The sequence below is a fragment of the Idiotropiscis lumnitzeri genome, chromosome 5 (assembly GCF_059441095.1).
Source record: "Idiotropiscis lumnitzeri isolate Australia: NSW breed Sydney's pygmy pipehorse chromosome 5, RoL_Ilum_1.0, whole genome shotgun sequence".
Lineage (NCBI taxonomy): Eukaryota > Metazoa > Chordata > Actinopteri > Syngnathiformes > Syngnathidae > Idiotropiscis > Idiotropiscis lumnitzeri.
In genome coordinates, this window is record NC_142395.1 from 8,270,284 (window position 1) to 8,297,937 (window position 27,654).

The following is a 27,654-nucleotide window of genomic DNA, read 5'->3' on the forward strand; positions in this document are numbered from 1 at the left end:
TTTATTGTTCCACAGGGGGGTTGGAAAACTGACCATACAGTTCCAGTCAATTATTTACTGAAACAACTTAACTGCTTCACAACTATAAAATTCACACATAGAATTCGGTACTTCACAGCCACAAAGTTAGATAACTGAGATATTGAAAATGTAGACTGTATACTTTTATATTGGCTATTCTTTTTCAGGGTTAATTAAAGCATGGTTAAGTATGTAGGTTGATGATGAGTAGTCGTGAATTATATTGTTTGTCTTACAGAATCGTGTGGGCAGTATTCTGTAAACAACTTGCACACAGTTAAAAAGCAGTACGGAACTTTGCACACATGAAATCATAGCAATGTAAATGTAATATACAAATTATATTAGCATTAGTATTGGGTCAATGCTTCTTGTGGCACACATGCTTGGTTGTGCTTTTGCCTCCCATGTTGATGTTTTTTTTTGTAGAACACAAGGCTACTTTCTATTTGTAACTGATCAGGGCTAACAGCACCAGAGTGCTTAAAATAGCAGAGCAGCAAAATGTTGAGGATGCAGGAAATCGTTACAAATAAATGTGTCGTATGTATAATTAGGACAGCACAAGCGTTCTCTGTTAGAAACAAACCACCATGTGTTTACACTTCTCTAACACACGTGATCTGTGTGTCAGCTATTTCGGACACACACAGGCATATGTCCCGCTGGTGTACACATGAGACACATGCCTCACACATTTTGGCTCTGCTGCAATAAAAACTCAGCCAATGGCAACTCAAATATCCCTTCCTGAGCATGTCTGAAAATCATCAGTGCATTTTTTGCATTTGACAGACAAAAATCAGATCTACTTTTATTGTTATACAGCTTGACATGTACAGTACATTTGTTGGATACATGATACACGACCAGGTGTGATGTGATTGCAGGGGAAACTGCAATGCAGGTGAAAAGCCTCTCATGACAAAAGAAAAGAAAAAACAAAGAAAAGGTGAACATTCAGTGAGAGAAGCTCAGCAAACATTGGACCCTCACTTCTTTTCTTCTTTTGCAACTTGAGCTGCAAGGACGGCAAATAAAATACACAACTATTAAGACTCTAAAATCTCTCGTCACTTAAGTCGTGGTGTGATATTTGTCCCAACTTGGGGATGGACACATCACCACTTAGATTTTCGAAAGAAAAAAAAACATTCTGACCCCTTTGAATTAGCTGTCAAATAATCTATCCCAGAAAGAACAACATGGCATAAGGTCCATATACAGTACAGTACCAATACACTTTTAATTCAAGAATAAGAGCACTCGCTGTAACGTCTGACATAATATTAAAAAATTTAACATGTAATGCTTAGTGAATGTTAAGTACAATTCTATAATGCCTCTAGTAGAGTCCTTACATGCGTTTAATTGTTTTAAGGTAAAATCTAATGTTCATCCAGAATTATTTTTAGCCCCAAATCAAATTTTTTAAATTATGGAAGTCTTCATTCTTTTGCCCTCTTTGTCTTCTTTGTGAATGATTAAATGGTGCCAAGTATATCCACCTGACAAACATGCATGAAAACGCACACACAAATACAACAACTTCTAACATATTAAAAAGCTCAACTAGTGTATATCAAAGGGTCTCCGTGTGTATACTTACGGCGGACCTCCAACTTGCACTCCACAACGTCTTCCCCGCTGTCGTTGACTGCTTTGCACATGTACACCCCTCCATCGAATGGACATGGCTTTCGGATCTCCAAGGTCAAAACACCGTGCTTACTGAGCATCCTGTATTTGGCTTCATTTGTGATGTCCATCTTGTTTTTGTACCATGTCACTTTTGGCTAAGAACAACAAAATATGTCAGAAAATATTTTTTACAGTGGCGGTTATAAACCGATTTACATGGGTTGGCAGGAGGTTCAGTTGAGAGAACAGAGGTTCTTTTTTTTATTTTTTTTTATTTGTTACTTCTCATTGAATGGGTGAACCGGCACTCCAGAGAACCAACCATTTGCATACTAGCAATGGAAGAGTCAATTTTCCATTCATATGTCTGTCAGATTGTACGAATTTGATCCCATTTCCTTATTGTGACAGTTAGTCAGACGCCGCATGAGCGATCCGACAAGTGGCTTAGAGCAGAAAGACAAGGACGTGTTGCATTTTATCCAAAGTTCCTTATTGATGTCATGGTCCGTTTCCGTCATGTCTTGTTTTTGTTTACGTTTGCTCAACTGGCGTGGGGGCGTTTCCTTCCAGCGCGTGTCCTGTTGTGTCGTTTTGGCTGGAGAGACGCGCCCACCAGCCACGCACCTGTTACTCGTTGACTCCTTGATTACGTCGCTACTTAAACACCCCACGCTGACTACTCGCCGTCGGTGCATTGCCCTTTTTTGGATGTCACTGTTGCCCTTGTTCCTCGTCCATGCTCAGTGTTCTTTTTTCATTGTCACGGTCGCTTATCCCTGGTTCCTGTCCCTGTGTCCTAGTCCAGTTTAGTTCGGCCCAGCTGCGTTTTGTTACTTGTCGTTGTTTTGCACTTTGTTACGTTTGTCTGTTCCTAGTACCTTGTTTGCCTATTATTTCGTTAATTAAATTCCCTTTAAGTTACCCTTGCCTGGCTTCCCTGCATTTTGGGTCCTCCTCTACCCCCTCCCGCCGACCTTAACAATTGAGGTTATTGTGCAAAGAGATAGTCGTCTGGGAGCCAATAAAATAATATGCAAGTAAAGAATTATATGTAGCCCGTTCCTAACAATAATACAAAAAAATAATTGCTGTGAGTTTGACAACTTATTACACTGTTCAACAAATATCATGTTCACAACTGAATTCATAAATCACCTCATGGCAGTGCAATGACCTCACTGACCTTTGGGATGCCGCTGACAGAGCAGCTGAGCGTGGCATTGTACCCTGCTATGACAGACCGGTTCACTAATGGGTGCGTGAATTTAGGAGCCTGTGAGAAGTCAATCTCCTTGTAGGTGGCAGGCTTCCAGTCCATCCCTGAAGATGAATGAAATTTACTTGTCTAATTATATTTTGTCACATTCTCTCTGACATGAGTGACCACAATCAAAGCAATAACCCAGTGTCCTGAATGTACCTTTACAGTCGCACCTACCGGTTTTCTGGATGTAGATGCTGTCTTTCGTGTTGCAGGCTTCAGGGCTCTGACCCACCAGGTTGATGGCAAAGACTCGAAAGACATATTCATTACCCATGATGAGGTCGGACCCGACACAGTTGGTTCTGCGGTACTGATCGAAGACTGTGAACCACTCCTTAAAAAGTGTTTAAAAAAACATTTGTTTATTATATTAAAAGTGCTCAAACATTTTCTTGTTTAAAGTCTATATGAGACTATAATATCATAGCATTGTTACTGCTGCTTTAATCATGGTGTACTGTATAAAATTTAATCAGCCCATGCTCTTAGACGCTTAATTTGACTTCAATTACAACCATGAAAATAAAATGAAAAATGAAAAAAAAAAATGCAAACGTGGATTGGAATGACTGTATGATATGTAATGATACTGAAAGATATGGAACGCGATGGAATTTTATTAAATAATATGGAATGAAGTGGAAGGGTATTGGTGAAAAACATGCAGTATGTTGGTGAAAAATGTGGAAAGATATTTTTTGCATGTGGAAATTTCTGGAATGTTGAAAATCAAATGAAGTGAACATTTCCAATTTTGAATGAGAACGGTGTGAACCTGTTATGTTCAATGTGCAATTGGGAATGAAAAGGGAATTTTTGGGTCGATAATGAGAAATTGTGGGGAAACAGAATTTTCAGAATGAGAAAAATAATACCCTGATTGGCGTGAAATTGTAATGATCTGAATTGGATGAATTATGTGGAAGGAGCTGCACGGCAAAAAAGTGGGCTGAATATGAATAAAGCAATGGTTCCCAACCACCAATATACGTAGTTACAAAATGTGGCCTCACGTTTATTGTACCAAAAAAAAACAGTTTTTGCGTTGCTCGTTTATGCACGTTGTAGTTGTCCGTTACCGTAGTGACCATATTAAAGTACATAATAATTACGTTTGTTGTTGAAGCATTTTTCCATTCACTAAGCCCGACCCCGTAGTTGCCGGTCCGCAAAATTTATGGATTTGTATGCACCGGTCCGCAGTGGAAAAAAAGGTTTGGGACCACTGAAATAAAGAATGCGAATAGCATATCTTATGTGGAAAATCTTCAACATTTACAAGGAATTTCATATTGCTAAAATCAGATACACAATGTGTGGTATCTTACAAAACAATAATCACTACATTTCTGTGAAGTTAAATTAACCCATCAGTGAAAAAACTAGAGCTGTGCACAGACCGTCCAAGTGAGATTGAGGTTACAGATTTTGGAGGTGATGACTTTCATAATATGCGGCAGAAAGGGGAGAAGAAAGTTTTTGCAAGCAACGTGTTGTATCATCCATCCATCCATCTTCTTTGCCGCTTCTCCTCACTAGGGTCGCAGGGGGTGCTGGAGCCTATCCCAGCTATCTTCGGGCAGTAGGCGGGGGACACCCTGAACTGGTTGCCAGCCAATTGCAGGGCACACAGAGACAAACAACCATCCGCGCTCACACTCATACCTAGGGGCAATTTAGAGTGTCCATTCAACCTACCATGCATGTTTTTGGAAGGTGGGAGGAAACCGGAGTACCCGGAGGAAACCCACGCAAGCACGGGGAGAACATGCAAACTCCACACAGGATGGCCGGAGCCGGGATCGAACCCACGCCCGATGCTGTCTCTCACTGTGAGGCCATCGTGCTAAGCAGTCGACCACCGTGCCGCCCCCTTGTTCTATCAGCATTTGCTAATTAGAGTCTCATAATGGAGGCAACTATTCTTAAATGTCCAGCCAGATGGCAAACTAGATGATGACATGTCGCAAGAGCTAAAGTGATGATTCATCAATATCACGACTGATTCTCTTGTCTTGAGTTCATGCAATACTAACCATTGTCTTCTTGTCAGCTTTCTGAATGCAGTAACCAACTATTTCACAGTTTCCATCGTCTCTAGGGGGTTTCCAGTCGAGAGCAACATTGAAGCCCCAGATATCCAGAACCTTTAGGGCCTCAGGCGGTCCTGGGACATCTGCAATAAAGTGTCAAACGTGTTAAAAATCTGATCGTACTGCTTTTGTTGTTTTAACCCTTTCCCCAAACATATATTACAGACAGGTCTAACAGCAAATGGGCGGATACAGTTACCAATATTTAGAATTTGTGTAGCGTCTGGGCCAATAAAGACCTCAATATTTACAGTTTATGAGTTTGGCCTCTATCTGGTGGTATCGCTCACCAACAATCTGCAGCATGACTTTGGCTTTGTCTTCCACATTCTCGATCTGCACGTGGAGATCATACTGCCCCGAGTGGTTTCTTTCGGATTTGCGGATGAATAGGATCGTATCGGTGTCGCTATTTCTCACGCTGACGAGCGTAGAGTTTAACGGCTGCCCATCTTTACTCCACGTAACCTTGGGTCTGGGTTTACCCTGCGCAATGAGAAAAACAAAACCATCACAGATGATTTGAACGCATCTCTTTCTCCATGTATTGCTTTCAATTTTCTTTATTTAGTAGATCACCACTTCTGTAGTTCAAAATTCGGAGAATGTAACACATTAGTTATGCATATGCAAATGAACCGTACTGCACCTGGAATGGAATCACAAGGTTGACAGTGTCTCCAACTTTCTTGATCAGAGTTTGACGGAGGTTTCGGGGAAGCCAAATTTTAGGCCGTTCTATTCAAGAAAAATACACACAAATCACAAATTATGTCTTGAACGTGGACACAATATGTTGTGATTTCCTTCTTGAGCATTTGTCCAAGAATGTCTCGACTCACGCATAATCTCTCTGATGGTAACAGGCTGAGCAAGGGAGGCGGCTGCACTCGGGCCGGCCATGTTGTACGCCCGCACACGAAACTGGAGCTTATCTCCGGTTGTGAGCTCTCTGATGGTCAGTGACGTTCTGTCAGTCAGACCCTGAATGGCCGGTAACCACTCATCTGCTGTGCTCAGATAACACATAAATCATAATATGACCCACCCAAATTCAAAATGAAAGCCAGAAGACGAGCTGATTAGCTGTTTTATTGGCATACTTTTTGTCGCTATTGTTGTCAAGGAATTAAATGCTTTTAATATATGGAGAGCACAATTTTCCACATTTAATTACAACTCATCCAACAGAAATTTTGTTTCGATTCAAAGACTGTCTAATTGCTTTGTTGATCCTTGAATACAATTTTTTTGTGAACGACAACTGTTGAACAAAACTGACTCCGCTTTAAAGCATCATACTCAATTCTTCTAATGTAAGCAAGCATTAAAGGTAGGGAACCGGCGAAAGTTAAAATCCTTCATCTTTGCTGCTCGCTACATTGTACTAACATTAACTGCCAGAAGATCGTATATTCTTAGCTCAACTATTTAATGAATGCTAAAAAGTTCAAGTACAAAGGGGTTGAGCTCTTTCTGCTGGAAGCGGAACAGGGTCTGCCCTGTCCAGCAGGATTGCTGCACTTATACTCCCTTGACTGCTCCCATAGAGAGGCGCGGGTCTGCTTAGCCCATGTACCAATGTGGGGTTCCACCGTCTTAAGTGGACGAACATATGTGCCACCAGATTTCCATTGGTAAGGAAAGCAAAGCAAGAAAGCGGTCACAGCACTATAACAGCCTAAAAAAACACCCTTATTGAAAGCATGTCACGGTTTGGCTCGAGCACTTACTGCCCTCCTTGCAGTACTCAACCCCATAGCCCTCCAGGTCAGTTGAGCCGATCCGTTCAGGCGCTCGCCACTTGAGTGTGATGCAAGTGTCACTGATGTCGTCCACGCACAGTCCGATGGGCTCACTTGTCGGGGCTGAAAGAGGAACATCGGGCTGCTTGAAGGCCTCAATTGCCAGTTAAAACATTACAGTAATCATATTAGAGTGAATTAACGATTAGAGAGTACAAGTCATTTCCTGCCAGCGAGACGTGTTTGAAAATCATAAGTGACCTCCTAACAGCTACTCTCATCGAGATCATTTGCTATTTTGTCTACCACAGAGGCACAAAGAGACCCAGTCAAGAGTACAAATGTTAAAATCACAACAGGACATTTGGACAAATCAATGACGGGAATTATGGAAGAATCAAGGACTTGACACCTGCGGGCAATTTAGAGCCCTTCACCAATCTGAACAAGACAGCATGAAGATGAAGTTGTTGGTTACCTCTCATCAAGGTTCGTCTCCCACAATTGCTCAATTTTGCTCTCGGCAGCATTATGTGAAGCAGAAACATGCAGCACATATCTCCAAACTCTTTGGACAGTTCCTTGGACCACTTTCCACTTTCCCACGTTCCTGGCACACGATTTTTATACACTTCTGTCTTTTACTTAGTTCCCTTATGGTAACTTTGTTTTTAGTCATAACAGATTTATTGATTATTTTCAAAAATGGACTCCTCCCATTATTTTATCATGGCCTTTATGCCAGGTTATGACAATATATTCGCTTGATTAATAAAAGATGAATTCTAAAAGAAGTATCCATGGAAAATTTGGTATCCCAGCTGTGGGCTTTTTTTTCTTTTTTTTTTCCTGTCTTTTGTCCATCAGCTACTGCGTACAGAATGTTCAGCATGTACATTTTATTTATCACATGTTGACAGCATTTCTAACTGGAAGGTGTGAAATGGGAGTCATGGTCTGGTCACCACTCGGGTCAAGACTTTCTGTTACAATAGCTGATCCCCGAGCTGTACAAGAAATGATGGGAATGCTTTTCGTCAAAGGTCAGAAGGTCACAGGAACAGAACATGTTCTGTAGTTTGATAAAGTGACAGCAACTAGACATACACTGAAGCCATGCTGAGCATATGCAAAATGAGTACCTCTGACTTGGGGGAAATACGACAATACAATACAACTTTATTTGTATCACGCATTTCACAAGAGCTGCTGCTGTAATAAAGAGCTTAACATAAGTAGGTGTATAACATAAAATAGCAATAATTCAATCACATAATTGAGAATTCAACAACAAAGACAGTGAAAGCAGTAATTTAAAAGACAAATTAATGACACTAACAGAACAGTGAGAAGTCTCAAGTTGCGTCGAAAGCTAAAGAATAAAAACGTGTCTTCAAACGAGTTTTAAAAGTGGGCAGTGCGGGGGCTTGGCTAACTAATGGGAAGGACTGGCAGAAAACAGAAAAGGAGAGAACCCCCGTGAGACTACATCTCGGCACATCTAGCAGCATTTGGTCCGCAGACCTGAGGCAGCGGGCTGGTGCGTAGCGGTGAAGGAGCTCAGAGAGGTAGGCTTGGGCGAGGCCATTTAAAGATTTGAAGACAAACAGAGCGAACTTAAATTTAAAGCAAACTGGGAGCCAGTGAAGAGAGGCCAGAATTAGAATTATGCGCTCCTTCTTCCAAGCTTCGGTTAGAACGCGAGCAGCAGCATTTTCGACCAATTGGAGGCGCTTGAGGGAGGGACTAGCTGACTCTAAAATAAAGTGTATTACAATAATCTAGCAGAGAAGTAACAAAGCCATGAATTATTATTTCAAAGTGCCAATGAGAAAGAAAGGGCTTCACTTTAGCCAGGTGTCTAAGATGAAAAAAACGAAAAACAGCACTGATTAAAATCGTTAAACATTTCAAAACCCAAGTTTGAGACTGTTGGCTTTAGATAAGATGCCAGCGTGTCGAGGTCAACAGGGTGGAAAGTAAAAAGGTCACTAGGGCTTTTCATTTAAATTTAAGAAATTCAGTGACAGTCAGGTTTTTATTTCCTCATGACAGCAAGTCATAGATCTGACGGTCATACACATAGCAGTGGAAGGAAATTCAATCTTTTCCAAGGATGGACTCTAAAGGCAGCAAATACAGTGAAAACAGCAAGGGCCCCAAAAGTGAACCCTGTGGAACACCATATGTCAGAGGGGCAGAGCGAGACCAAGGTTAAAACAAAAAGTCCTGCCGGCCAAATAGGACCTAAACCACTCTAGGGCGCTACCACTAATGCCCACCTGGTGCTGTAAACGAGCCAGAAGAATACTGTGCTCCACTGTATCGAACGCTGGATTTAGAGACAAAAAAAATATGACAGGGTCTCCAGTGTCATTTGCCAAGAGGATATCATCCATCCAACCATTTTCTAAGCCACTACTACTCACTCAGGTGGCGGGGGTGCTGCAGCCTATCCCAGCTGTCTTCGTGTTCATGTTTATTGACCATTATTAAAGAGAATGCTTACAACTGCAACAATAACCACATTGTTAAAGTAACATCTCTCTAGCTGTGTTAATAAATAGAACATCAAACATTGTTATTCTTTTATACAGATTAGATGCTATATGTGGCTCGTTGCTTTATAGAGAAAACATCTTAGATTTTGTTAAATACATTTGTAAATTTCTACTGTATTTCCAATTTCCTCATCTGAAGTATCGGCATTAATATTTGGTCCTTTTCGAATCTTTTTGTGGAGTTGCATACTGCCAAAATACAGCAATCAATCAGCATTAGATAATGTAGAATAAGTGTTTCTCAGAGAGTGCCGAGAGTGCTCAGAGAAAACTCATTCTAAGTGTGTTAACCGACAAACTCCACAGAGTATAGTCAGCTGAGACTTGAAATGACATTTTTCATAGTTGATTTTAACACAAAGGATTAATTATGTACATATACACACCTTCAAACAAATGAGACAGGTCATGTTTTTGACTCACCAACAGGCACGAAAGGTTGCGAGGCCGGACTGTGACGAGACATGCCGATGCCATTGACTGCATAGACTCGCATTTCGTATTCCACTCCTTCGATCATCCTCTTCGCCTCGTAGGTTGTTTCAGTATACGGGTCAAAGTTCAATCTCATCCACCGATAACTCTTCTTTTTCTTTCGCTCCAACACATATCCTGAGTAATACAAAGAGAATTTTGTTTTGATTGGGAATCTCTTCCGCAGGGGTGTTTTAACTCAGAGTGTCATATTTTGCAGATAAAAAGAACATTTCATTCTGCTTTCTTTACCAATAATCGGCTGCCCTCCATCAAAGAGAGGGGGATCCCACTGGACAACACAGGAGTCTTCTCCCACGCTGAGAATTTTGGGAGCTTGGGGAGGATCGGGAACATCTGATGGATGGGGGAACAGTTTGTACATCTATAAGTCAAGTATAACTGGCAAATCTCCAATCATAACTTGACTAATTTGATCTAAGTCCTCCTTTGATGTTTTTTCTGGCAATTGTAATGTTAAACAGTGCTCGCTCATGTTCTTACCAACAACTTTAACATTGATATCTGCGGTATCCTCCCCAGCAGGGTTACGAACCACAACGGAATAGATTCCTTCATCCTGTCTCTCCGCCCCTTCAATAGTGAAAATACAATGGCCTTTGGAGGTTTCCACGTGGACTCTGCCATCTCCCTCAGTGATGACCTGCATTGTGAAAACAAGAGTTGAGACTATTTACAAGTTTACTTTATTGGCCCAAACAAATATGCTTGCATTAATATCACAGACTGTTGTTTTACTATGTATGTTTTCACACGCCGAGTGTCATACGTTGCGTTCGTGTTCATGTTAGTTTTATCATTTCATTCTTGAGAATTTTATTTGAAGGTTGGCAAACCAACTTTGGGTGCATTCCCGCCACCTACGAGACTGCAGCAAACAAAACAAAATCATATCATTTTATCAATGAAATGATTGTCGTGCCTGTTCCGTCTCATTTTTGTGTCGACTTGTTCTAGTCAGCGATCCTCTTTGCGCCCGGTCCCACTACTCGCACTTCCACCCTTGAAATACCAAATATTTTGTGTATGCATTGAGCCGTTGTGGCTTTGTGCATTCAGATAATTGGATGTGCTATAATTCCAGTGTGATAGCAACAATTGCTTTGAACGCAAAACGGTAAGCGCTATGAGTCTTGGGTGGTAAACCTCACACTCTGTGTACCTTCTACACAGGTGGCCTCCTGCTTCTGACATTATGTCGAAAGCCAGAAAAATTGACGGGTCGACGTCAGTCCATCATCTCGCATGAGTAATTAGACGGCGAACCAGGAAAAAGCCATGAAGAACACGGCCATTGGGAAAGGGACTTATGAGAGCAGCCAGTCACGGACTGTCAGTTTACTTACCATGAAATCTAAACAACTAAAATCTCAGGATTCACCCAGCATGCAGACTCTATAGCTTCACCGTACATAAAAAGCATGCACACTTACCCCACTCTTCATATTCCAAGAGACAGGTGGCCCTCCCTTCTCTTCCATATCAGGTTTAAGAGAATTAGCCTATGTATGAGCAGAGCAAAATAGTGAAAGCCAGCGAGAATATTGAGAATCTCTATAATAGTCTCCACTTTCTCTTGATTGCTTTAAAAATGAGTGAGCTAGAAAGTTTCAGTTGATTTTGTACTTAGTTACGAACAACAAATATTGTTAATGTTAATTTGAATTGTTCATGACACTTTGGTCTCTGGCTCCATCCTCATTCCTTACCTGATCTTCCGGAGAAAGATCCATAAGGTCAAACTAGGCTATATGGAACACGTGGCCCAACATTTAAAAAAATATCAAGTTAATCTATCGATCTATTTGATAGAAATTGTGAAACCTGACTCGCAACACAGACAGGCTTCCGCCTTCGCTACAACAGCCTGATTATTTGTTATGCTTTGTAGCACATGCCTTGTCTGACTAAGTCGGCAAAACAGGCGACATCAGTGATGATTGACGGACATTCAATCAGTATTGACGCTGTAAAATTGCTAGAATGTTGTGCTGGAGCCTATTCCAGCTATCTTTGAGCAGTAGGCGGAATACACCCTGAACTTGTTGCCAGTCTGTCGCAGGGCACACAAAGACAAATAACCATCAACGATCACAATCACACCTAGGACTAATTTAGAGCATTCAAACAACCTACCGTGCATGTTTTTGGAATGTTGGAGGAAACTGTGCCAAAGAAACCAGTGTTACCATGTATTCATTTGGATGCAGTTTTTCTTGATATTTTTCCATCTGACCTGACCACCACACGTTCGCATCAACAACATTTCAGTGTTACATCCTTGGCTACATTACTAAGTGGTGTTAATGCAACTGCGTTTTTAAGACTGCCCCTGAACCTTTAACACTGGCCAATTTGTAGAGTGTCTTTATATTGTATTTGCAGAAACTAATCATAAATGTACCGGTATACATCTACCTTCCCTCCTTTGGTCCAAACAACAGTGGGAGCAGGGTCACCAGTGATAGGGACATCCAGGCGTAGTTTATTGCCAGCAACCACCACAATGGTAGACTCAGCTGTGTGGCCCCTACAGTCCAGGTGGATCTTAGGAGGGTCTTATGAAGAAAAAATAATGAACACAGTTGGGCCTGATTCCAATGCTAAACTTAAAATGCAATTAAAAACAAGTATTTTAGCAGGTATTTAAACAATGTTTCACAAGTCAGATTTATTCTCAAGAACAGTTTGTGAATGAGGCCCAAGATGACATCTGTATAATCTTTAATGGACTTCCAAAATAAGGGTTACAATTTCACATTTACAGTGAAACTCAATTTCGAACTTAGTCAATGGATTTGATTCAATCATTCAAAAATGCGGTTAATCATCTTTTCAGTGATGCGGAATGGTACTTAATCACACTGAGAAGTGTTTTGTATCATTTTGTTACACATTTCATAACAACATCCATAAAAGGAAAAATATATCCCATTAACTTGTGCCTGTATGTGTTGTGGTTTAAGTATATAAGCTCATATAAATACCTTGACGTGGCACAAAGTCAATCTTCACCTCTAGAAAAGGAGATACATATTTGATGAGTTAGTGAGAGACCCTGAGCGATTTAATCACTTTACCGGTTAGAAGCGTCAAGTAACGGAAAGGGATCAGTGGTACCCATGAAATTGAGTTTTGCAGAGAGGTTGAACGCATAGCCATCAGGTTCAAATGTGTAGTCCGCCTCATCGTCAGGTTTGACATTGTCAATGGTCAGCTTGTGGATCCTGTAAGGGGTCAAAGGTTGAACCTTCCCGGCAATGCATTTGGCGAACGATACCTGAATGTAAGTAACCTCACCTGCCAATATGTGTGATATTTATCCTGGCATCTGGTTTGACTTCCACCCCATTCTTGTACCACGTTCCCCTCACGTTCTCATCCGACACCTCACACTTGAACACGGCCTGATCCTTCGCCTTTACTGTGAGGTCAGCGATGCTCTGGTAGACCTCCAGCTCTTTCTCTGCATAATCACAACAAATTATTCAGGGTACATAATAGAAAGCCTGAGATCCTTTGGATAAGGTGCACCCAAATGAGACAGCCACACTAATAGGCAATACAATAAAATGAATAAATACTTTTGGAACAATGAAACCAAATGTTTTGACTGTTAAACTGAAAACGGGGTCTGACATCAAAATAAGAATGAGTGATCCACATTTCAGTGTTTGTTTCCAAATAGGCTGGCTTTGGATCTGATACATCACTGGTCCTCAAACTTGTTTCTTAACATTAGGCACAGCAGAACAAGTGTATGAACATATATAACTCATTATAACGCTTTATCACCAGCCGCTCATCACATACTGAGCAGAGCGCATTCCGTGTTTGTTTTTTTTGTTGTTTTTTTTTACTTAATTTGCTAGTTTGTGGGGGTTGAAATTAGCGTAATGCGATCGAAACAATTAGCATCTTGACATGTGTCTAGAGTCCATCATAGATGTAACAGAGAGAAGGCAGTCACTTTTCTAACTCAAATATTTTTCAGCCTCGAATAATAAATGAATCAGAAGTACTGCGTCGTTTTTGTTTAATCTGTTGCCCGGTCCAAAGTGGTCCATGGACTGTAACCGGGCCACCACCCGGTGGTTGGGGACCACTGTGATACACAGCTTGCCACTCATTTTGCATGGTTTCTTTAGGCACATGCTAACTAAGCTTTGTTGATAATGTATCACATGGTGGCAGCAGCAAAATGAACTCCTTTTTGTCTGCCAATTTCAACGAAGATCTTTTTCAATATTTTTGCTCACATCTATTTTTGGTAAATAAATAAATAAATAATTCTAATCTTCTGAAAGATGTATTACAGGTTGATTCAAATAACTGGGAAAACAAGTTGATATATTGAGCTTCTGTTCACAGTAAAAATAGCTTAATTGGAATTTGTGAACAGTTCCAATGCTTCGGAAGGTGGTCTTCATAAAATAAACGAACAATGAATTATGCCACAGTACAATAATATGTTGGAGCTCAAATTGTCTTTGTGTGTTGTATCTTAGCAACAACTTCAGTGTCACAAGGGGCAATAAGCAGGAGGGATTATTGAAGTGACATGACTCACGCCACACTATTTGTAAAGCTTCTAAGAATTTGACGTCATTTGCTGTTAGGATGAAAGTAAGTTTCAAAGACAATGTGGACAATGGATATCCGGTATATTTTTGTATTTTTAAATCTCCGTGTTTATGTTGGCTGAAATAATTGTTCTTCTATTTTGTTTATCTACTCAAAACTTAGTTGCTCTTATATATATATATATATATATATATATATATATATATATATATAAATAAACATAAAAAAATAAAGTTAAGTTATTTTAAAAATCACAACTTGTTTTATTGGCAAAATGTAATACAGGTTGAAAAGTCATCTGGGAATTGTAATTAACTTTACATTATTACACGATGCTTATTGTGACCCTTTTTTTAATCTCACTCATAATAAACCTAAATATAGACTAAAATAAAATGAAGCATTATCTAAAAAAAAAAAATTCCCGTGCTGCTCTTAAATCTAATTAAAACATATTTAATTTGAACAGCAAAAGAAAAGTCAAAATGAAATATCTATAAGATAACTATCATGAAAATCCCAAATAACCCTGTAATGAGCAGGCTAAAAATTCAGAAGAACTAAACTAATTAACCTTAAAATAAAAATGTCTAATCATGTGTTTGTGCTATTTCACCCTAAGCAGTGCTTTGTCAATTTGAAGAGCTCTTTTCCAAAACCCCATGAATCCATTTTAGCCAATCAATTTACCCTGATCTATAAATGTTCTCCTTTAAATAAAATACAATAACAGATATAATGGAACAGCAAAAACATTTTTCTGTGTGTGTGTGCAGCGCGCTCCTGTAATGTATTTATATATTTTTAAAAAATGGTTTCCAGTGTTTCTGAAAGAGCTCCGTAAGAGGAATTTCTGAGGACACGCAGATCTTTTGTCAACATCACCAAGTTTTTGCAACGTTTTATGGTTTACAAACTTCACAATAAAAGTCACTTTACTTTTGTGAAAGTCATCCAAGGTGATACCAAACAAAGCCATTGATGTCCTACCAGTATCATGTGATCCATTTAGTGTAACTTAATGTCATAGATGCAATTAACACTCACCTTGCACCATGAGCTCAGCCACAGACTCGCCACCATTGGTTTTGACCTTGTAATGGCCGCAGTCTTCTTTGGCGGCCTCATTAATGATCAGAAAGTGCTTGCAGCCATCTTTCTTAAAGCGATACTTGAAGGATTCATCTCTAGTTAGTTCCACACCGTCTTTCTCCCTGTTGAATATGCAACACCTCCATCAGCATCACAAGTCGTGAAAATAGCTTTTTGACATCACCTTGCAGAGACCCACTGCCCAAAATATTAGGTACAACTTTTTGTCAATGAATAATTTAGATGAATTTGAATTCCAATTCATCAATAGAAAATTTAATATGAAAATATAAACATGAAATTTGGTGCTGATTATTTGTCCTCGGAGGTCTGCTCTCTGTTGTTTCATTCTTGTATTAAAAATATGTCATATTACTGTACAGTACTTACCTGCTGTTACAAAACCCCCTCTCAGTCCCCTCACTATTTGGTTGTGTTTGTTTACTGAATGCATCAAACTGTGAAGTGAAATAAAGACATAAAGAAGAAGAAGATCGAACCATTTGACATTTGCGCCCTCCTCGGAGACCTCGCACTGTAGCTCCACACGCTCCCCCTTCATGACCATCTGATCCTCCAGGTTCTTTACAATCGCAACAGGAGGCTCTGGAGCACACAGGTCGTAATGTTCACAACCAAAATGAATCTTCCCAGCAATTGTGACAAGATTAATTGACCTTTCACAAAAAGCTCTGTGGTGCATTTCTCTTCTCCCACTAAAGAGCAGTAGGCCGCGTCGTCGGCCAATGAGCAGTGGTTGATGGTGAGGTATCGCATGTTTCCCACACTCTCAAAAATGTACCTGTACAAATCGCAGGGTAATGATTCAACATAGATTAATATTCGCTACAATATGCAAAGAGGACTTTGGGGTACTCACTTGCTGGCGATGCAGGAGAATGACACGCATTGAGGGAAATTCACAGAATAGTGTTAATCATTTGTCATTTTTCACAACTGAAGGCAAAGATTATGTTAGATCAGGGATGGGCAAACTTTTTGATTGGCGGGCCACAACGGGTTCTAAAATTTGACAGAAGGGCCGGACCCGGAGCAGATGGATGGAGTGTTTGGGTAACCTCACCTCATCGGAGAAAAAAAAAATACATTTAAGTATTTAGAAAATAAAACATTAACAAGGTTTACTCTAATTTTTTTCAAGTTCGGCGGGCCGGAATAAAACGTTTAATGGACCGCATGTGGCCCCTGGGCCGTAGTTTGCCCTCGCCTGTGTTAGATGGAGTTCATGCAATCACACCTTCCAGTTGGTTGTATTTCTTGTCCATTCTTCAGCCATTTGACGTCAACATCTGGATTAGCAACCTCAACTGCTAATTTTATTTTATGTCCCTTGGTCACTTGGTATGCCGGATCGAGCTTCTTGAGGAAAGCTGCATATAGATACAGTAGCGTCCGATTACATTTGATCCTTTGTCGTAGAGTTTAATGTTGACTTTGCACCAACCTGCACTTTTCTTCTCCTCTTTCTTCATCTTCTTCAGTCTTTTGAGCATGCCTCTCAAATCCGTGATTCCATGCTGAAAAGCAATCTTCTCATATTCTGAGGCAGGAGCATGGCTGAGAATATCCCAAACATCTACATCAGGCTCTGTGCTCATCTGCACAGCTCTGAAACACAGAAAGCAGTTCAATCGCATTTTCAATGCACATTGTACACATACACTTCAAGAAATATTGTCATGCTAATCTTTTTTTTTCTCTTTTTTTTAAATTAAATTCATGTTTGAAAAATGTAAGCCTGGGTAAATAGATTCCTTCTTTCTAAGTCTCACACATTGGTAAACAGCAAATTTTTGCAGGTTGGATTTTGTTGTATGTCCAGACTTCACCAAATAAATGACATGCAATCACAAGATTTTCCCGAGACACTCAGACATTATGCCAGCAGCTCCTTACCGATTGGAAGATTTTAAGAAACTGCTGCTCATTCACAGGGAGAGCCCAAGCAGCAAAACAAACAAAACAGGTTAAAACACAGCATGGCAATTTAAAAGCATTTTAATCACATTTACACATTTTTCAGTCAAATCAAATGAAAATTTCATTTGACTATTTCATTTTGTTCAAATATCAAATGAAATCTTTCATGGAAATCAGAAGTGATGCTTAGCATTAATAGTTATTAGATTCAAATTTCAGATTGACGAGCATGCATTGTTCTTGTTATTGAGAATATGTCAAGAGGAACAAACTGTTATCGTGGGAGGACTTGTTGGGTTCGTGAGAAAGTTTGCTATTCTAAATGTGTGGTGTATATATGAATGCAATTTATATGGCATTAACAATGAGATGAAGAGGTAGGCGATGTCATCCAACATTTCATTCTTGTTATTCAGTGATTTCATGTATTGCATGTGCTGCATGACAAAACATTTTGTGGGGGCCAACGTTGTGATTTTGACAATGTTGCTTACTCTCTTTAGATGTAAAATGATCCAGAATGAGAGAAAGAGTAACATTGGTTAAAGCAAGTAAATGTCATTGGATAATTGTGCTCAATATTTTCAATCCTCACCTCTTCTTTAACAATGTGCTGAAGTCCAGTTCTCCTGAGTCTTCTTTTCCGTCGGTGCTACTGCACAAATATCAGTCGCAGCAACAGGTTTCATTTACATTCATAATGCGAAAGAAATATATCGTAACTCTAATATGCATCATGCTACCTATTTAATTATCAACTGTTCTTTTTTATTCAACATGATTCAATAAGTCCTTGAACATTTTTCCACACTGTGGGCTCTATTTTCATTGAGAGGCGGCAAACATGTTAGACTGGTGTTGATAATCCCTTGGATGAGCACAGCCTGGTGGATCTGCAGGGGGGCGGGCTGTGCCACTGTGGGAGTGTTTACAGCTGATTTAAGTCGCCGCCAATTAAAGAGGCTCCTCTCAATTCCCCTTAAATGCGGCCCAACAGACAGTCTTTGACTGTCAGGTTTTAATGGACAGATGTTGACGAACACGTTTTTGTGGAAGAAGATGCTTTGTAATCTACGCGTGAGTGGAGTGTGGCAAAAGACAATGTGAGTGGGGTATACAGAAAAAGAGGGAGATAACCGCTGGTGACCTGGATATGTTCACTCAGATGTCTGCTTGTGCCCCAATCCTATTCACCAAACTCATATTAGTCCTTCTATTGTGCGCCAATATTTAGACATGGTCGGAGCAGCCTTGAATTTGGACTTCTGCCACTAAATTATGACATTGCAGGCACGTCTCAAAGGCCAATCCTTGTGCCGGAATTGGTAGAGGCGTGCATTGAGCTTTATGCTTGCACCAAAATCAGAATCTTCTGTATACAAAAACAGAGCCCTCAGTCTTTAAACAAAAATGTGCTCATGACTTTTTGGTGATGAATTGGACAGCTGGACATAAAGCAAACATTTAATAATGTTTGTTTATGCCATGAGAAGCATCAGAATGTATTTGAGTACCAACAGAACACACCCGCACTTAAAAAGGAACACGGAAAAAAATAAAACAAGACAAACCAGTATTGTGGTTGTCTCCAGTCTGGAAGGTGAGTGCCTGATTTGTGCGGTGCAATTAAAACACTCCTTAACTGTGTGCTAAACCAGTGGAGGAACTCGGATACTGAAAAGCCTGTGTGTCTTAACACATCCAGAACTTTCAGTAGGGCCAAAGCTCCTGTCAAGGCTCACTCTGTTGGATCGCTGTTTATGCAGCTGTCACTGCTGTTTTTGACTGAGACCCAGAAGCAGATCAGCGAGAGCTTGTCTCATAATATGTAATGCGGTCATGGCCAGACGGGCCCTCTCTGATTGCCTAAACACGATCAGAAGCGCATATAAACAAAATTCTAATGATTCTTCCCAACAGTCTTTTGTCTTCATTTAGCGTTTTTTTCACTGCACTGCTTCGATTGATGTGTTTTCATGACTAAACAGAATGAGGCAACAGTGAATTAGAGCGTAATAGTTGCCACAATATTGTCGGAAACATTTCTTTAATGTAAGCCTTCTACCTCATTGGAGGGCTCTCACATGATCTGCATTCGGAGTTCGTTCAAAATTGATCAGCTTTGACGTTGCACCATTCTAAATGCTGCTTCTGTTTCTTTTGAAAACAGAGAAGAGAGTGACCACTTCATTGAAGGAATTCTTCAACCTTGGTCCTTGTTTTTCTCTTCTTGAACACTCCATAAAATGTGACTTTGTGCCTCAATGAATTCAACTTTTACTACCTTGTTGATGCTTCACTTCTCTTCATATCGTCATCCCTCCTAATAGGTCAGCATTTCCAGAGTTATTTCACACATAATAATTGTACAGTTTGGCCTGGTAAATGTGAGCTTGCAGAATGTGGTCTGGCTTAGAGGTATGATGCAAAGATCAGCCAGACTTCCAGACGCATGTTGTAAAGGGATGTACATAATCAGGGGACAAGAGGAAACTCTCAGTTGGGGAGGATTCAATATAAAATAGAGACTAAACAAAACCTACACAAGAACAGTGAGTGCAAACCAACGGCAAACAGAAACATCCCAATTGAAAGATGTGAAGTAAGGTAACTTACGTGCGTCGGAAAGCGGCTCTTATGTCCAAACCTTCAGCAGTGCAAGCCTCTGGTATGTAGATAAAGATAGTAATAATGGTTTCAACTCAAATAATGCATTTGGGTTGAAAATGGATGTGATTAATTAAAAGAAGTCATTAAAAAGATGAAATAATAGAATAAATAATTTCCATACACCTACCATGAACAGACAATTGAAAATTGCAGCTGTCAAACTTGTCCCTGGACAAAACCTCGCATCTGTAAGCGCCTGCAAAGTTCGCCTTGGCTTCCATGATGTGCATCTCAAATGTGTAGACCTGTTTGAGAGTTGATTCAGAACTTTAAAGACCGGTGTCATTCTTTACTGGTCCTTCGTGGACTTGAAGACTTGAAATAACCGTTAACAAAATTCAACAACATGAGTTAGTCTACTTTGGCGTTGCGGTCATAAAACTCCTTTAGCTGCAGGTGTTTTCCAGATTTACTGGTGAGGTCCATCCACTTCCCTTTAAACCATTTGATAGTTGGTTTCTTCAGCAGTGATTCAGCATTGACTTTAGCCACAAATGTGATGGTTCCACCTAAACAGGAGTAACATTTGTTTATATACTTTAAAACATCAGCTTTCAGTTTGTCTTAGTGAATTTATTGACAATGCATTTCTTACTATTTCATTTGGAACCTCCGTCTAAGATTTTCCAAGATTTTCACATGATTACAGCACCGTAGTATCATTCTCAAACAGGACAAACTTGAGTTTTTTAGACGCCAAGCATAGGTCGTTATATATATATAAAATATTGTGCCCAGTACAGGTCCCTGGGCTACTTCGCACACAATACCACCGCACATGGATCTGTATTGTTCCCATTGAACATACTGGTTTCTTTGTTTTAAGTAGAAATTCAACCACACTTTTTTATCTTCATTGTAATGCATCGTGTCAAATGCTTTATTTAAGTCTATAAAAATTCCACCGGAAAATATTTTTTATCAATATTGTTTGTAAGTTATTTTAAAAGTTTTATTAATGCTGGAGCATTGCTTCTCAATTATTTTGTGTTATGCCCCTCCTAGCAGCAAGAAAACAAGTCGGGCCGCCCCACCACCACCCGCTCTCCGCAGCAACTATAAATAACAGCATTTTTGTTGCAAAACAAACCAACGCCATAGAGTTTATACTCGCTGCACACATTGGGCATGGAGAGCACCACTGCCAACTACTGGAGAGGATGTGCAATTACACTTTATTGTAGAACGGTGGAAAAAAATGCACGTTTCCCGGGTTAACTTGTGCCCCCCTCAGCATTGCACCGCGCCCCCCCAGCAGGGCTCAACCCACTATTTGAGAAGCACTGTGCTAGAGTAATGCTTATAGTATGTTGTGTTCATCAATAAATGTGTTTAGTCTTCCTGTAAAAAGCTTTTCCAATATTTTAGACAGTTGAGGTAAGAATAATATCAGCCTGCAGTAAACAAATAGTTTTTGTGGATTGAGATGACTTTCGCCACTTTATACAGTATGTATTTACAAACTCTGACAGCAATGAACATTATGGAGACGACAATAATGTTCATTCTTCAACACAACGGTGAGCGTTACAACATTAACTAGCAAGATGCTCACCTACAGTGACCTCTCCACTTTTTGGTTTCTCTGAGAAGAGGCCAGTGAGGTCCTGTCTGGTGTCTGGAGGCTGTCCATCTACAGTAGATAACACAGTGTTACACAACGGTAAGATATACATAAAACAAATAAATTTTTTTCAAAAAATGCATATGAAAATTCAATACACGTTTTCTTGGAAAATGGAATGAGGGAAAGCACAACCCTGAAAAAAGAGGAAAAATATCTATCTATATTTTTCAAGTTGTAATCTCACTATTGACAACGAGATGACTCGCACAGTTGAATTTAGAGTGAGTCTTATAAATGACATAACATTTTTTGGAAGATGCAGGAAAAACATGCTACCTCAATAATGTTAAATTGTTTAAAAATACACAGAATGACTTGTTGCACTTTGCTGTCCATCAGTTTGTCCCGTCGTTGATGTGTAATCAGAAATATGAAACATTGCGTGCAATGTGCATCACATAAAACTTTTACTTGAAAATTTTATTCAGGAAAGTAATGATTAGAAAGTGAAGCAATTAGGCATGAAAGTATGCGCCTAAATATAATTACTGTGACTTTAGAAGTATTTTGGCGCAGAGTATTGTGAGCCAACTTTAGTCACAACAAAGTAGTAGACCGATTTGCAACGATTCAAAACCGTCGGCATTCTTTGATGCTTCCACCCACCAAGTAGCTGGCAACTGCAGCTGTTAATTCAATTTGGATGACATTACATTATTAACTCCTCAAAGAGGAACCGTTCTCTGTAATTTTTTTGTTAATTGAAAATGTTGGGCTTGGCTTAGTTTGGCACGTTGCTTTGCATGCCCTGCTACAATTTATTTGCGTAATGCTGCACACTTACTTCCTGTGTTTGAGTAATGTATTAAAAAACAGACTGAAATAATACTACAAATCTAATGTTGACATTAAACTTTTAGAGAGTCTTATCACTCTTTGCTTACTGTTTATGAAACGTAGTGCTTGCACCCTGCACATGCTCACATCTTGTGCATCACTTGGGGGCTTACCCCCCCAGTCCGTAAGACCGAGTGACTTTTTTTTCTTCAAACCTTTGTTGTTAGGATTTTGTCTCTTTGATAAATAAATGCATTGAAGAAATTATGAAAACTGGAACATATTCAAATATATGAAATTTTGCACATATGCGCAAAATTGGAGAAATGACTGGCTCACCCTCAGATGCAGGGACATCATGTGTTGAGGCAGCGGCATCATCTTCTGTTGGCACGGCTGCAGGTGTAGCATTTTGCTGCTCTTGTGATAAACTTGATCCTTCGGGTGCAGTAGCAGGAGCCTCGGCTGAAGTTTCTGCGTTCGTTGTTGCATAGACATAACGCACATGTCAGCAGACATAATGCCCACTTCATTATACTGTAGGTCAGGTGTCTGGCAAATTTTAATACCTACCTCTTGATGTCTTATATACATACACACAGACATTATGAGTGCTCCATGGGATATTTAAAGTTTGTTCATATCCTAGTCATCCTTTAAATTTCTCCACAACGTTATCCTCGACCTGCCTGGTGAGTTTCTTATTCTTCATGCCGCTGTTTGCTCCCGAATAATCTTTCAACAGATCTTTGAGACCACCACAAAGCAGGTCCATTTATATGACGACTAGATTACACAAAGGTGCACTTTCTCACATTCATCATCATCAGACATTTTGGTGAATTTTGGATGATTCCGAAATCCTGTGGCGGGCCGTGCATTTCACACGTCGGCCTTTAGTGAAGTCCTACTTAGTCCGACTTAAATAAATCCCCCTCATGACACCATCATTTATGACACGCACGGCTGGACAAATAATATACAGACACAGATTTACGCACTACTGAGTGTTGGACCACCTCGGCTCACGAATGCTAGCTTCTCTTGAAAGGTCTGTCTTGAAAATGGCTGTGCAAGTATATCTGCAATCAAATCCATACTTTGCCCTTCTTCAGCCATTGTGGGCTAAAAAAGTAAGAATATATTTTAGATTTTTTAACGGTCGCCAAGCATGACTGTCTGGTTTGGATTTGTTGATTGTGCACAGCGCTGCTCTCTCACAAGTGATTATCGAATCACAGGACACGTTCGCACCTTCAACGCGAGGCCTGCGAGAAGGCTTACTGTCATCAACTCTTGATCTGATTGGCTATCGCAACTGTCTATCAACTCATGAGCGCGTTCACTCACACAGCACAGACGCCGGCATGATTGATTCTGATGGCGTACTAAGAAATCTACGGGGCAACGAACATGGGCATTCTGGGGCCTATGCCAGCCGTAGGCGGGGTACACCCTGAACTGGTTGCCAGCCAATTGTAGGCCTCACAAAGACGAGTGATCTGCATTCACAATCACACCAAGGGACAAATTATATTCTTCAATTAACCCACCATGCATGTTTTTAGGGTGTGGGAGGAAACCGGAGTTACCACGCAAGCACAAGGAAAACATGCAAACTCCACACAGGAAGGCCGGAGCCGGAATCGAACACCGGACCTCTGAACTGTGAGGCAGACCTACATATATTCAATGATGGCAGTGGAATTCGATTCAGTAAATACACATGCACTCTAATACCGAGAAGAATGCTCCATGTGGTATTTTTCACCTAAATCCTTATACGTTATCGTCCTTGGTTGACTGTCTGTTTTTCCATGTGCTATCAGCCGCCTCTCAAGCCTATCATGAGAGCCAGTGAAGTGCTGCTTACTCATGACGAAATAATGTGCCTGTGGAAGGTCAAGGTCACTACTCAGACACAGGAAGGAGGGTTGCAACATGTGCAACACACAACTGGTAATGTCTTTAAAGTTGTTCCCACCTTTCCTGATCCAAGCCGCATACAAGCATTGCTCATGGATTTATTTAAAAGCGGGTATAAAAATTGCTGGGTTTTTTTCACATGCCAAAAGATGTTATGTGCGTATAAATGTTGCAATCTTTAATCAGAAACTCCCAAATTAGGGGCAAAATTGCTTCCCCTCTGCTGGTTTCTGGAAAACGGCCGATAGAAGAAAGACCTTATTAGGGAGGTGGAGCTTAAAGACAAGAGACAATTGTTTCAGTCAATTGACGGACTGTGGGATTATAGGCTTCATAGAATAATTTGTAAAGATGAAATCAGTGATTATATTCAAGCAATCGGGTTCACATAATGAGAAAATGTTATTGACAAGAATAAATTTTAACCTATTTAACAGGGAAATAATAGGCTAACCTTTTGATTGACTTTCAAGGTGATTGTTCCTGCTTCATATGATACACAAAGAATTTCTTTTTCCAGAAAGTAAATGCTACTTTACATCGACCATAATTATCTACTGTGCTGATCAATTTAGATTTCGATATGTTATATTTCGATATACGAAATACAAATACACTGCCTGTTCTGTGCTCAGGCTGCACAACCTGTCTGTCAACAGGCAGAAAGACCACAGCCAAAGTTTCCCCACCTTTCTTTGAGAGGACTTTCAGATCAAATTTGACCTTTGAACTCCCTGCAATCACAGCATAGATATTGGCATCCTCCTGGGTGACCGCTTTTATCGTGAGGGAATGCTTTTTTCCATTGGCTGCAATCTCGTATTTGTTGCTGCCGACAAGATCCTTTGTGTTGCACTGCCATTTAACTTTAGCATCAGACTTTTCGGTTTCTGCTTCAAAGACTGCTGAGGAGCCCTCTTCTGCTTCCTGTGTCTTTGGCTTCTTGGTAAAGGCTGAAACTGAAATGACAAACTGACATTAGGACCTTTTAAAAAAATTGTTATTCACCATAATGAAATTGTTTGCTTATATAAAACAGAAAATATTGGTACATTTAGTATGGACTAAAATAAAAGTACATGTTTGAGGGACATCACTGTGGTTGTCTTCATTGTTAATCAACACTTGGTCATGGCAGAAGGTTTTCTGAGCAAGGTGAATGGAGTTCGTTCTTTTCCACAGTCTGTGTTCTCACGTTAACTTGTGGCAGGCCCAATGAGTTTAAATATAGGATGCATATATAGCGGACTAATGAATGAATGTGGCAGGCTTAAATTGCACCACAGGCACAGGTATCACAGCAGTGGGATTAGCTTCAATCTATTTTTGCAGCTTTAGACTCATTGAAATACTTGAGGACCCTTGTGTTTCGGCAGCCTGGGTGTTGATTTCAATCAAAACCCGAACAGTCTTATTCACTTGCAAAATTCCAACTCAAGACCAGCCTAAACACATATTCACCATAATCACTTGTAGACAGCCAATGTGGAAATGTGATACATTCTTCATTGAGACAAGAATGGTTGCATTTTTGATTGACTTATTCATTTGGACGATTATTTTACTTTGACCTGTGAGCGCAGTCTTGAGATACAAGCGTTGTATGGTGGCAATTCAACAATTCATCAAATATGAGGCTACCGGCTTTATTGCCGCTTCCAATTGGAGTTTATTGTCAAATTAAAAAATGAAACAAAGAGAATTATACGTTGTATATTTGAACAACCTTTCTGTCCGTTAACAGTAAATAGCTGCTATGACCCTTTAGGTGACTGAACACAAATGGTGCAACAATACATGTAGACAGACAATATAACAGTATTCACCGTCATATATTATTTATCCTTTGCAAAGAGAGACTTATATTAGTGGCATGCTGATGAGCTGAGCGGAATTTGGACATTACAATGAACCGTATGTCATCTGTCTGTTTTATATTGCCAACAAATGTCCAAGGTGAGCACACCAGAAAGAGCAGGTTGATGGCCATTGAATCAATACAGTGCGATTAAAAAAATAATAATATCAACAAATTTGTTTGTATTGTTCTTAATTATGTAATTACTGTATATTTATAGTGAAGTACAACATTATGGAGAGCTATTTGTCCTCATTACATTTTTTGCTAGTTTTTTGGGGGAAGTGCCGGAACAAATGAAGGGTGTTTCCATTCATTACAATGGGAAAAGATGATTTGAGCCTGTTCATGGAGTGACTCCAACTCGGATTTCAATGAACCACAGTATAGTGAACTTCTACTTTTAGTGTTAAAATTTAAGGTGGCATAATGTAAAGAAAATATCTAAATAAATTAATAAATAAAAGCCTTGTAATGTAGGCCTACTCAATTCAGTTTTGGGAGAACATTTCTCATCGAGTGCATCATCAAGAATTATGCCACCCAAAATATGGAAGCATTTTTTACTTCAAATGTTTGGTTTTTTTAAAGTTTTTTTTTTGCAAGACAACTGGAAAAAAAATGAAATGTTTCAACATTTTGTGGTAAACGCTTATCTGTTAAGGCCTGTTTGAGCAGTTTGGCTGTGGTTAATATTGCTTAAGACAGCTGTGAGGCAGCACACAGTCGGGCTATTTGCTCTTGTGTCTCAAAATCTTTGTGTTTAGTCAGAGAGGAAATGTTCAAGTTCAGGAGTGACGCTAACAGTTTTTACAATTAACGGTTGTGTGGTCTTAAGTGGGCTACACCCAATTTAAAAAAAAAAAAAAACACATTAGAGGATATAAGCTCCACACTCACTTGTTTTTTTGACTGGCTCTGGCATCTTCCGAAAGGACGTCCTCTCCTCCACGAAGTGAATTACTCTTCTGTCTATCTCGAGCTTTTGCCTTTAATAGAAGAGCCCCCTCCATACAGCACCACCTCTCTCTCCAGACGCCTTAATTCCGGGCCCAATATGATGGCCAAAGAACAACAGCTGCCCACACATGTCCCATCAAAGCTCATCCTGTCCCAGGATCACAACAGCACGTATGCAACACACACACATGCACGCGCTCACGTACACAGAGGCTATATTTCAACCATCATTTCCTCCAACACCTCGCCTGACTGACAGGCCTTGAGAGCGGGGGTCGTAGATGTTAGGCACCAGTTAAATTTAGAACTGAAAATTGAAAAAAAAAGAATGACGCTGTGTCTGTGTCTAAAACTGAAGACACGGTTATTCTACACTCACAAATTTCAATTAACGTA

General features: G+C 40.0%; 1 protein-coding gene across 1 annotated transcript; it reads right to left on the reverse strand.

Annotated features, from left to right (window-relative positions):
• Positions 1–865: 865 nt before the first annotated feature.
• On the reverse strand, positions 866–27,471 carry mybpc3 (myosin binding protein C3). Its single transcript, XM_088295812.1, has 31 exons — positions 27,199–27,471; positions 25,130–25,399; positions 22,854–22,988; positions 21,666–21,743; positions 20,471–20,619; positions 20,238–20,355; positions 20,057–20,105; positions 18,036–18,095; positions 17,417–17,440; positions 16,965–17,128; positions 16,758–16,890; positions 16,380–16,382; positions 16,177–16,301; positions 16,000–16,105; positions 15,455–15,621; positions 13,124–13,289; positions 12,944–13,050; positions 12,811–12,840; positions 12,242–12,381; positions 10,307–10,466; positions 10,055–10,159; positions 9,752–9,940; positions 6,756–6,890; positions 5,865–6,032; positions 5,672–5,760; positions 5,313–5,508; positions 4,966–5,105; positions 3,104–3,263; positions 2,849–2,985; positions 1,631–1,817; positions 866–1,042 (listed from the first exon to the last, which is right to left on the reverse strand). Exons 1-31 carry the CDS (start codon positions 27,221–27,223, stop codon positions 1,014–1,016), a joined length of 3,744 nt encoding a protein of 1,247 aa, XP_088151938.1. The 5' UTR covers positions 27,224–27,471; the 3' UTR covers positions 866–1,013.
• Positions 27,472–27,654: the final 183 nt, after the last annotated feature.